The sequence below is a fragment of the Helianthus annuus genome, chromosome 14 (genome assembly GCF_002127325.2).
Source record: "Helianthus annuus cultivar XRQ/B chromosome 14, HanXRQr2.0-SUNRISE, whole genome shotgun sequence".
Classification (NCBI taxonomy): domain Eukaryota; kingdom Viridiplantae; phylum Streptophyta; class Magnoliopsida; order Asterales; family Asteraceae; genus Helianthus; species Helianthus annuus.
In genome coordinates, this window is record NC_035446.2 from 156433494 (window position 1) to 156446143 (window position 12650).

General features: G+C 38.2%; 1 protein-coding gene across 1 annotated transcript; it reads left to right on the forward strand.

Moving 5' to 3' along the window:
• Window positions 1-3202: 3202 nt before the first annotated feature.
• LOC118486589 lies at window positions 3203-5535 on the forward strand. The gene is made up of 2 exons (XM_035983132.1): window positions 3203-4213; window positions 4288-5535. The coding sequence occupies exons 1-2, from the start codon at window positions 3203-3205 to the stop codon at window positions 5533-5535; spliced, it is 2259 nt and encodes a 752-aa protein (XP_035839025.1).
• The last annotated feature ends 7115 nt before the right edge of the window (window positions 5536-12650 follow it).

Below are 12650 nucleotides of genomic sequence, written 5' to 3' on the forward strand. Positions count from 1 at the left end.
CCACGTGTCCCTGCCTCATGTCGACCCTACCTTTGACTCAGCCAAGCTATAAATGACACGCGTTATCTCGCGGGCCGCGAAGGCTGTAGTTAACTCTCTCGTGGGGCGCGAGAGAGTGTCTGTCAGGCCTATAAATGGGGTCTTCCATCCTCAGTTTCGATTGTTCAAAATCGTTCTTTCTCGTTCAAAATATAAGCTAATATTACCAGGTATAATACCCACTAATTAGCGAAGCTCTGCCTCGTAATAAGTATTATAACCACTGGTTACATATTAGTTACTCTGCCCAATTGATCTAGAGCTCCGTAATGCATGTCAAGGCTCTGCCTGACTCAGTCGTTGGAGTTCTGTCTCGAGGAGGGTATAGCTAATGTAAATTGGGTTGTTATACTAATGCGTGTGCATTGTTTAATTTATTAGAGTATAACCAGGAAGTCACAAGGAAATACCTAAATTAGCAATGTGAGTAATTCCTCTTTTTGTAAATTGTTTTTACAAAATCTCAATTGTTTTAAATTATAATTAACAGTGATTGAGTATTTGTATTATACAATTATCGTCGGTATGTTGGGGTTTTATGTACAAAATTTGTTACTACACTGTAAGTAGTAACATTACCACAAGTCAAGAATGGCAGTACCGTGGGTGGTAATTAAAGTAGATATAAACAAATGTAATTGCTGGATTGCCCTCAATGCTGTAAAATGATAAAACTTGTTTTGATTAATTTTCGGATTCATTCACCAATATTTCTTGCTGATAAAATCTTTTAAACACGTATTTCAGGTAATTTAATGTGAAGCCAATAAAAGCCAGCTGGAGAGCACTGAAGGCTTAGAAAAGTGGCCATAAAAGTTACCTAATTAAAAAGGAAAATTGTTTTCAATAATTAGGGTTATTCCCTAGAAATATATTACAAAAGAAAAATCGGGTTTTGTCCCACTTGTTTAGTATAAATGTATTATCAGCAAAACTTGGGTTTTATCCCATATATCTTTTTTAAACATTTTGGTGTTTAACTCTGATGAAAATATTTCCTAACTACGGTCCTGACGAAAGTTTCCGCTGCCAAATTAATAAACATCGATACCATCTGACTGGTTCGCGACTCCCGCTCCCGAGGTGGGGTCGGGGGCTGTGACACTTGCGAATTGAAAATTGGAGATAAAACCTGATCGCGAATAACCCTGCGATTCGACGCCTTGCGATTCCCACACCTAGAACCTGATGGTCTGATACCAATTGTTGGCCCCAATTGATCTCTATAACATCAATCGAACTTGAATATCAACTGAATATCTTGTACATGTGATGATTTACAATGAGAAATTGAAACTCTATTTATACTAATCCTACAGTTGCGACTTGCGAGTGAATAGGCGTGTCTCTTCGCGAAAGGCTGCGTCTCTGGATCGTGTGGTGATGACGTCGATTGGAAGAGGTGCGTCCCAAGGGATGTGTCGCTCCATCAATTTTGTAGGTTATAATCTTATCTTTTGCTGCATCTAGTCATCGCACTTATATACTATTCTATTTGCAATTTAAACTAATCTATCTACTAATTACGGAACAAACCCTTGTACTTAGGATGTGAAGTGGTTAGTTCTTCACATACCATTACCCTTATATTAGCTAATTGATGTGTATGTTTGCCCGAGTTAGGATTTGTTCCACCTTTTATTAGCCAATTAAGCCCACTATAAGAGATATTGTTGACAAACGTCTTGACCTAAATTGATAAGCAAGTATTACCTTTCTCCAGAAGCCTGGATCATCTATATAAAGCGCCATCACCACTTCGTGAGCAAACATGTGTTCAAACCTCTTAGTGAGTCGAGATATAACCTAACCGATGGTTTTGAAGCAACAACTCCTCCCAACTTATCTAATGAGTTTTGTTTCTCTCTTCACTACCTTCCTATAAGAACTTTTTTCTCAAACTTTGTAGTCGATCAGTGAGCTTTGTATGGTGAAAAATAATACAAATACAAGATATCCCAATATCGGCTTTAGGAGGGTTATTCTTCCCCAATAGATAAAGTTGAAGCCTTCCAAAATGACAGCCGAGCCTCACACATGTCAATCATGGGACTCCAGTCTTGTCATATTAGCTCCCTCTGTTAGGCACAAACAAGTAAAAGGAAAATTGTCGTTTTTATATTAAAGTTTGGCAACCTTAGTATTAGTTAAACCACGCCAATGTCAGGCAGAAAAGATTTGTGAAGATTTATTTTGATAAATTGGTTGATTCGAGTAAAAAAAACAATTTGCAAATACGTTTATTGTTATTAATATAGTGTTAGCAATGGTAATTAGTTACTTAAGTTATATGGTATTAAAAATATCAAAAATTATATGCTTTTAAGTTTTAAATACTAAAGTTTAGCAGTCTAAATGTAATGTCTAAATTTGCAAATATTTGTTACTTTTAATTTAATGATTTTGACGTTGAAAATAATTCATGCATGCCACTTTACGTACGGCGATGTGCTTTCTAAAGACTCAAAGCCATCTCGTCAATTAAAGTAGGGAGATGAGTGTCATGACCACTTTCCATCATGTCGAAATAACAAGGTTATTTTATTGGGAAAATTACCAATATGGCCGTTTGACCAAGCCATTTTCCAAAATAGCCATTTGACCGGGCATAATGCACCCTCCTATCAAAGTGAACTCCCATATTTATGCACCTTCAATCCAACCACCAGCTAGCCGACACGTGTCCCTGAAGCCTGAACCGGCTTTATGCCGCTTCGCCTGGCAGCCGAGCCGCTTCCCCCCAAAGCCAAGCCGCTTCGCAGAATGCCTGATTTATGCCGCTTTGAGGACTGCCAAGCCGAGCCGCTTCATGGTCAAGCCGAGCCGCTTTACCCCATTCCAAGCCGCTATAATCTGAATTTAAGCCGCTTTACCCCCAAGCCGCTATAACCTGTGCTCAAGCCGTTTCATCCAACATCCAAGCCGCTACACCCCGGATACGAGCCGCTTCAGCTTCCCGCCAAGCCGTCTAAACCTATGGCCAAGCCGTTTCACCCTGGTCAAGCCGTTTCATCCAACATCCAAGCCGCTACACATGTTTTTTTATTTATAATTTCGTATGTATATATATATACATCTGTTTTTTGTCTTTTACACACATCTGTGTTTTGTCTTCTCGTTATCTTTGTAGTAATACATTGTTTGGTCACGTTTAGTATAACTCATGGGTGTTAAGTGTGTGATATACACCGGGGGTAAGTGGGAGGTTGTTAACGGGAACATCGAGTATGTTGCCGGTCACGATTGTATTACTAGACGTGGTTTAGAAGTTGAAACTACTTTTTCCTACATCACTTTTTTAAGTTATATTCGAAAGATGTGTGATATTCAAAATATTACTCGGATATCCTACCGGATGTCTTCGTTTACAGATCCGATAGATATAATGAATGATAATGATGTTGTTTTTTTCTTTAATTTGGCTAATAGTAAACCATTTGAATTATTTCAGTTATATGTCATTCAAGAACCCGGTGTTGAGTCTTCTGATTGCGCATTTTTAAACAATTTCAAAGTTCCTGATTTGAATTTATCTTTTGATGATAGTGATAAAAAAATTAATGAAAACTGTACCCAATTATATTTACCGAGTAATACCCAAGGCATATCTTCTATTGTGTTTGAGCCTGGCCACATTTTTAATAGCAAAGAGGAAATGAAACTTGAATTGGGTAAAAAATGTTTGATAGAACGATTTGAGTTTAAAGTTGATAGATCGTCTAAATCACGGTACGAAGTGTCATGTTGTGTTGATGGTTGTGAGTGGCGTTTTAGGGCATACAGCTTTGCTGGTGATAGCGCATTTTACGTTAAATATTTTAACGATAAACACACTTGTTCAAAGACGCTCACACACCCACATTTTCGTCAGGCAAACCCCCAAGTTGTGGGTCATTATTTAGTGCCTCAATTAAAAGACGGTGGTCGAATTTGTCGCGGAAACGAGATAAAGTCCGATTTTAAACAAAATTTAGGAATTGATATTAGTTACATGCAAGCATGGCGTGGAAAATGTCATGCTTTAGAACTCTTGCAAGGTACAAGCAGAGATTCTTTTGCCGAACTCCCAATCTATTGTTACAATTTGGAGCGGGCGAATCCGGGAACCGTGACTCACATTTGGGTTGACGACGAGAGTCGATTTGAAATGGTATTTGTGGCTATTGGTGCAGCGGTAAGTCGGCATGGACCTTAATAATATTTTTTTATCTTAAAATATGATGGTCATTCACTGATTTTTTTTTTCAGGTTCGTAGTTTTATGCGTAATTTAAGACCTGTTATTATTATAGACGCTGCCCATTTGAAGGGTGAATTTAAAGGAACATTGTTTTTAGCAGTTGGCATGGACGGAAATAACCAGATTTTACCAATTGCCTATGGAATAGGCAAATCAGAGGATGGTGCTTCTTGGACATGGTTCCTCTCAAAGCTTAAAGGTTGTGTTGGTGAAATTCCAGATATGGCGATCATATCGGATAGGGCCAATTCAATACATTTAGCTGTAAGCAACGTGTTTCCACACGCTTATCATGGTCTCTGCTATCGACATTTAATGGTGAACTTAAGTTTACCGTCGAATAAAAAAAAGGAATACGAGAGCCTCTGGTGGAAGACCTGTAAATCTTACCGGTTGTCTGATTTTAATGAGTCTTTCCACACTCTATGTCTTGCAGTTCCTAGAATACGGAACACTTTAATAAGTATCGGGTTTGGACGGTGGGCAAGAGCGCATTGTCCCGGCAATCGATATCATTATATGACATCTAACAGTGCAGAGTCAATTAACGCTTTGTCTAAAGACTATCGTAAATTGCCAGTAACCCAACTTATTGAATTTTTCCGTCAATCTGTTCAAAAATGGTTCTATGATCGTCGGCTGGAGGGAATTAAGGAAAGACATGAGCTTACCCAGTGGGCTCAAAAAAAAATTGCAAAGAAAATTGATGGGTCTAGAACTTGGACTGCCGCTGGTGTAGGGTTGAACACTTTTGATGTTGACGACAGGAAAAAACGTGGTTTTGTAAATTTTTACGATCGAACATGTAGTTGCCGTGTTTGGCAAGTTTCTGGACTACCCTGTGGGCACGTGATTGTTGTATCCAAATTCTTAGGTGAAACTGACTGCAGTCATTATGCTTTCCGATGTTATTCCAATGAAGTGTATAAAAAAACATACGAGGAAGCGATTAATCCTCTTCCTCATAAATCTGAATGGGAGATACCAGAAGGTCTTATAAATGTTCGCCCCCCGCATATGACAAAACGTCAGTCGGGCCGTCCGCGAGCAAACAACAGAATCTTGTCTCGAGGGGAAGAACCCACGCCTCTATATTGTGGTAGGTGTAAGTCACACGGACACCATCGTGACGTTTGTTCAGCCCCAATCCCATCGCAACAACGTTCGCGTAAAGGCAAGGAAACCGTTGCTCACGAAGACCCAGGAAATAATCCGTCTGATAATTATTTTCCGTCTTATAACTTGGGAGATTTTTAGTTTTAGTGTAGTATTTTGGAATTTTTTTTTATGCACAACATTCTGTTGAAATCCTTGTACTTGAAAAATATATTTATATTTTAACTTGAATTATTTTAACATGCATAGATACAAACATCAGTTTTTTGTAGGTGTGAATCGGCCAGCGTAGAGTTCATCCGCCATGTACCGTCTGTATCTGACACAAGCATCCTGTAGATTTTCCTCTTCCCATGTCAATGCAAAGTTTTGAACAAGTTTTTCCATTAACATACAAATAATTACACCTGAATTTCGACCTGTATGATCCCCGTTATCTGGCCACACATCATCCCCCGCACACTCCAAGGTATCTGTCTCGTTTATTCCAGAACGTTGCCAGTACGATATGCGACCCAAAAACCATAAGAATGGAGACTCAAATTCAAGTAGAATTTGATGTATTTTTTTATGTATGCAAAACGACTCTCCACAATGCATTACATTACAATTATTTGGGAAATAAACTTTAACTTTTAGTGACAACATGTTTATCTGTAAGATTAACCAGTGTTGATCCTTGTGTGAAACTGGCATGTAGACCTACAAAATGTCGATATTTAAATGGCCGGATCAAATTATTTTTGGATGAAATTAATAAAATAATAAACAACTTTTACCGTATCCACATTCCAAAATGCAGGAAATTTTTGTCTAGACCCATCTGCATAGCTGTAAGCATCATGATTCTGTTCAACTACCATGTTGAAAAAATGAGGGGGCATAATTGTCCAACGATAATCATTAGACTGGCATGGCCGTGTCTCGCTTTTAGTTTCCCGTAAATACATTAGCTTGTTACACCATGCATTTATGTGCTGGAAATTAAAGGGCAAAACTAATTTTAAAATATTAAAAAAAAAACATATATAGTTCGTATGTTTACATTTTTAAATACAGTTTCTTGTATAAAACCATTGCCACAAAACCCAAGAAGTCCGCCCCACCAGTCTTTTCCTAACGGTGTAACGCCCATGTATGTCGAATAGCAAGTTGGTGTATCACCATCGTAGTAAAACTCAAGAACATTTGGAGACCAATTGTCATATCGATCATCTTCAATGATCCAACGCGTGTTCTGTACTGGATGAGGAATGGTTGAGCAAGACCTCCTTTTGGACATTATTAGTTCCTCAGTATGTTGGAAAGAGGAAGCATAAAGATGTGTATATATAGCCACCTCCATCCAAATATGTATGTTTTTTTAATTTATTTTTTTTCTAACAATTACTTAAAAAAATGCACAAGACTTTATTTATTAAGATAGAATAGGAAACAAACGGACAAGCATTTATATAAACGTACGATTAAACTATAAATCTAAGAAATAAAAAATAGATTATTTCTAAGGCCAATCACCCAAGAAGAATGGGGGCGGCGAGACCGAACGATCACTATCTCGACCGTCAGATCTTGGCGAGTACCAACATGTACGACGTGGGCTCTCCGGTGTTGGGCATCGAGTGTCCTCCTCCCCCCACCATTCTACATACTCCTCTCCCGGGTCCGTTTCATAGCCTTCCGGTCTTCCATGCTCAAGCATCTGGTTAGGTTGATTAGTGTTTGGCGATGCAATTTAAAGTGTGCTCATTGCTAAATCGTATGCCAAGTTCAACTCTTGATCTGTTAAATCGTCTGGATGTTCTTGCTGGTAATATTCATAAACAATGTTTTCGTTTTCTAGTGGTGGGTTTGTAGTTTCTTGGTTTTCTGAGTTAATTGAAGGTGGTGGGTTTGTAGTTTCTTGGTTCAGACGACGTCGTGTTAATCTCCCAGGTGCTGGAAGTAGTTGGTTCGAAGGAGGAGGGTTCGGTCGACGTCGAGTGGATCGCCGGCGTGTTGCGGAAACCACTGGTTCGATAGGATCTTGGTTACCTACACCCATGTTTGTGTTCATAGTGAGTTGTGTTTATTTTGAAGGTGTAATGGTGTGTGTGGATGTTGGGGGGTTTATATAATAGAACGAAGTCATCATAATTCTATATAAATAATTAAACATTTAAAATAAATATCATTAAACAAGATTTGGGCGTGGTAAACATCGCCAAAAATACAGTTTATCTGCCATGAAACGTCTGTATGCTAAAAAATTTTGAATTGTTTGTCCGGATCGAATAATTGGTTTGTCTGCTACTAAATGCTCCATAAGCATACATAGATAGACTCCCTCATTTCCTGAGAGTGACCTGTTAGACACCATGTATTCTTCATTAAGCTCGAAAATCATGCGTTTTTCCGGTTTGCCCGTCTTTTTCCAATACCGCAAATGCACCAACAAAGCTCCGAAATAAACTGCGATCTTAGTCAACCGTGGGTGAATAACATTTCTGTACTTTTCACCAACACATATGTCTGCACATGCGTATATAACTAATTCCTGAGTTACCAACTCAAGTCGAAGCAGCACCCATTCTCTATTTTCCAGCGGCAGTGGGAAAAAAACGTAATCAACGTCGATGAAAGAAGGAAATGGGTTTAATTTACCATTACCATACATAGCCACGTTTTTAGTAACATAGTCCAATAAATTCTCATAGAATTGTGGTGGTAGAATAGTCCAACGCAAGTTTAGCATTTTCTCCGTTTGAAGTTTTCTACTCCTCCAAGCCATCAGTCTTCCAACCCAACCTTCAATATGCTGTAGAAGCATCATTTATTAATTTTTAGATATGTTAACATCAAAAAAACAACATATTGTACAAAGATTTAAACGAAATTTACTAAAGCCGTTAGGTAGCCGTTACTACGATATCCCAACAGAGTGCCCCAAAAATTTTGGTCTAACTCAATTGATCTTGAGAAAACAGCCGAGTAGCAGAATGGAGCGTCTCCATTATTGTAAAATGTGACCACATCTTTCGACCAATTCTCCGTTTCGTCGTCTAGAATTGCCCATCTACCTGTTCTATGGAGGTGTAAGCTTTCACGGTTCTGTACAAACTGGTTGTCTTCAGCATTTTGTGCATTTGAAGATTCAGAGGACGAACTTTCACGGTTGTTTTTTGGCTTCCTCAATTTGCTAAGAATCCAACTTGATGATTTGTTAACGGGTTGAGTGTTTTTATTAGACATTTTTTCCAACTATATGAGAGAAAGTGGTTTTTTTGTGTGTTGTATTTATACTCCAAGTCTTAGAATTAATTACTTATAAGTATAAATATAAATTATTTTGTTTATTAATTTACCATGTTAGTAAAATAAAAAAAAAATTAAAAAATATAAATTACGCTAGATATGCCGCTATAGCTGTCGGATATGCCGCTACATGTCTGATATGCCGCTATACCTGACGGTTATGCCGCTACACCTATGTCTTTCCCTTTCCAAGATGATGTGACATGACCGCTGCCCATTATGTCGCTACACCTGCCCAAGCCGGTACACCTGCCAATATGCCGCTACCACTATGCCCATTATGCCGCTACCGCTATGCCCAAGCCGGTACACCTGCCAATATGCCGGTTCACCTACAAATATGCCGGTACACCGCTACCCCCAAGCCGTTTCGCTGTATTTATGCCGCGTAACCTGTCGCCAAGCCGCTACCGCTGTATTTATGCCGGTACAGCGCTACCCCCAAGCCGCTTCGCCATTAAAAATGCCGCTTCACCTCTACAAATATGCCGTTTCACTTACTCGGTTCACCCAGTGTTGACACGTGTCCGAACAATCTTCTTAATACGAAAAAAAACAAAGACTTCCCACTTTCCAAGTCATAAATTCTCTTGTCTTTTTTGAACCCGACACACATGCACCCGTTTTGAAGAACCAAAGATTTACAAGGGGACCACAGTCCAAGAACACTTGGGACCACCATTCCAGCCGGCGCATAGGCCCACCACCACCATGGACCATGGACCAGTTTCACAGTAGGGGACCATGGACCATGGACCATGGACCAGTTTTACCAGGGCCCGACCCGACCAGGTAACATGCAACAAGATCAGATGATGCAAGATCTAGTATACCAATCGCCTCCACCTGTAAAGGTAAGTATATATGTTTTCCCTTTTATGACATTTTTAGTTTATTTGATAATATTATGACATTTTTTTTATCTAAAATTACTAGAAAGTCCAAATCAAAGTTAGACAGAAATGGTCGGTTATAGATCGATTGAAGGATGCCATGTCCGAACAAACCGTATCATATATCAGAGAAACTTGTTTTGGTAATTATTTAGATATAAAAAGTAGAGTATGTGATAGCAAGCTTTTAGTCGGAGTTGCAAGTCTTCAAGAAAATACACCTACACCGCATCTTGGTATTCCTTATAAGCTTGCCGGAAGAACCCTAATGTTTACCCCTAAAAATTTCTGTCTAATTACCGGGTTAGAGTTTGGGCCCACAGAGTGGACACCAAAGGATCACGAAGATTCCTTCAAACGGAGAATGTTCAATGTCAAAAAGCGTGTTAACATGGCAATGGTTGAAGAAAAATTCGCTGTTCTCCGGATATTAGATCCAGATGATCAAACGAGGATTTGTCTTTTGATGTTGTTAGGGTTAGGTTTTTTGGGACTTCAACGAACTAATGTTTTTGATGATAGATTGATACACCTTGTAGACGATCTGGTGGTATTTAGACAGTATCCATGGGGGAACTATTTTTGGGAAAACACGGTTACGAATGTTTATAATATGTACATTCGACAAAAAAAAGATACAGCTGGTTTTTCTTTAACAGGCTTCGTCTGGCCCTTCAAGGTAGCACTTTCATCTTATTAATTATTACAGTTATATGTTGATTAATTAATTATTACAGATTATACCCATTTATGTGCAGATGTGGATCATGGAGATTTTTCCAGAATTTTGAGCAGAACCCGAATTATTTCAAGTACAGACGATTCCAAGATTTTTAGGTTGGGGAGCCGGAACTAAGTACCAGAAGCAAGGTGTGGAGAAATATCTCCGTAATGCTATTAAGGTATTTTCACTAAATTTACAATTATAAAACATATTTATTTACTTTAGGTAACTGTTCTTATAATTTTTTGTATCGCAAAATATAGAAACCTGAATTCCAACCTCTTATGTGCATACTACCCACCGATGCTGAGATGCGAACTGAGTGGTTTGTTGCCAGTTCAGATTATTTGGATACCCAACGTCAACTGTATGGTTTTGACACGTCGTCTGATGTACGGTCACATATGACAGCTCAAGTACGGCCTGAAGATTTAAATGAGGTGTATAATAATATTTTCGGTTTAAATGAGCCGAAACAACCGTTTTCCCCGGCACCAGACCGAACAGAAATTCCACAACAAAATTTTGGTCCTGGTCAATTTTCTTATGGGGTTGGTTCTAATGACGAACTTATTGAAAAATTTAAGTTGCTGATGGATGAAAACAACCACAAGTTAAGTTTGATGATGGATGAAAACAACCACAAGTTAACTGCCATGTTAAGTTATGCGGGTTTACATGGTGTTCGGCCGGTTCCTGCTAGTACTCCATTTTCCATGCCAGAAGTTAACTTTAGTGATAAGGTAATACTTGAATTTTTTTAATTTATTATTTTTATAAATTTTTCATAATAATTAATAATTTATAAACTGATGACATTTTTTAAGATTTATAATTTCAGGGTGTCGCCGACCAGTTTGAAGTGTACGATAATAGTTATCGTGTGCCGAGCTTCAACTTAATGCAAGAAGATATTGTAAGTTATAAACTAATGAAATTTTTTAAAATATAATTTTTCAACTGTCTAGTCTTATATATTTTTTTTCTCGTAGAATGCTGATCCGGAGTTGGTCAATTTGAGGCGATCTGAACGGCTTGTCAAGCCCTCATCCTGTGTGCTATCACCATTTGTTGTTTTTAAACATTTGAAAAAAGGGCAAACAAGGAAGCGAAAAACAGATGATCAAAAGATCGCTGAAATTAGGAGTTGGTATCCTAGTAGTGGCGATGTCCAGCTCCGATTAACGACGGGTGGATTCGTAGGTCCGTCATTCTGGTCAGCACTGCTAGGTGACGATAACGAGGGGTGGTTGAGCGATGATGTAAGGAATTTTAGATATATTATCTGTTTACTAACAAAAGTAAAATATTATTTGATTTTTTGCTAAACAGCATATCTTTGGTTGGATGATCCACTTGTATGAATCGAGAGATCGTAATGCCCGTTGGAGTATTTTACCACCATATTTCCAAATGTATTTTTATGGAACGACTCTCCCTGAACAAACATACAAGGGTTATTACACCGGGGTCGTGGAACCTTTTCCAGCAATTACTACAGTTGATGAGGTTCTTTCTAATTTAATTTTAATTTTATTTACATAGTTCCGTAAAAGTTTATTAATTTTAAAAAATAAAATATAGGTGTATATACCTTTGCTTATACCGCAAACACACTGGTTTCTGGGGGTTTTCAACCTGGTTAACCGTACTCTGACTGTTTACGACAGGTACTATTCTTTTTCGTTTGTGTTTTTAGTTAAAAATTTCTTAATTGTAACATTTCTTTTTTACTTTGTCATTATCTAATATGTTTTATGTTTATATTTTGTAGCCTTGCAGAATCGCCATTTCTGGACCGGGGAAGAGACCAAGTGCTCACTCATATTAATTTTGTCTTTGACAATTGGCTACGTAGGCACGGTTACTACACCACAATGCCCATACCGCTGACTTACCCCTTTCATGTTACTTTTGCACACAACGTGCCTCAACAAACAGGGCCTTTAGGAGATTGTGGGGTATGGGTTTGCATTTTCCTGGAAAAGCTAATTAACGGGAAGCGGATTAATGACGGTGAAGACCCCAACGTAACGGCTAGCAATATGAGGCGGCACCTTGCTATGCTTTTCTATGATTCAAAATTAGAAGGAGAGTCGAGTGTTGAAAAAATAATTCAGAGTGTTGAACGTAATAGTGATGTAACGAAACCGTTTCATTAGTTTTTGTTATGTATTTGAATTAAAAAAAGTTTAAAATATGTTATTCTACTATTTTTGCTATAATATAATATATTACCAAAAAAAAAATTAATAATAGTCCCTTATTACACCTACCACCACCTATATATACCCCCCCTCACCAAAATACCCAAAAATCAACTACACTTAGCAAAATGGTGCTAT

Bases quoted from the DNA above. Each gene is read 5' to 3' on its own strand.
- LOC118486589 (XM_035983132.1), top strand. From the start codon at position 3,203: ATGGGTGTTAAGTGTGTGATATACACCGGGGGTAAGTGGGAGGTTGTT. The intron at 4,214-4,287 runs GTAAGTCGGCAT...TTTTTTTTTCAG, and splicing joins TTGTGGCTATTGGTGCAGCG to GTTCGTAGTTTTATGCGTAA.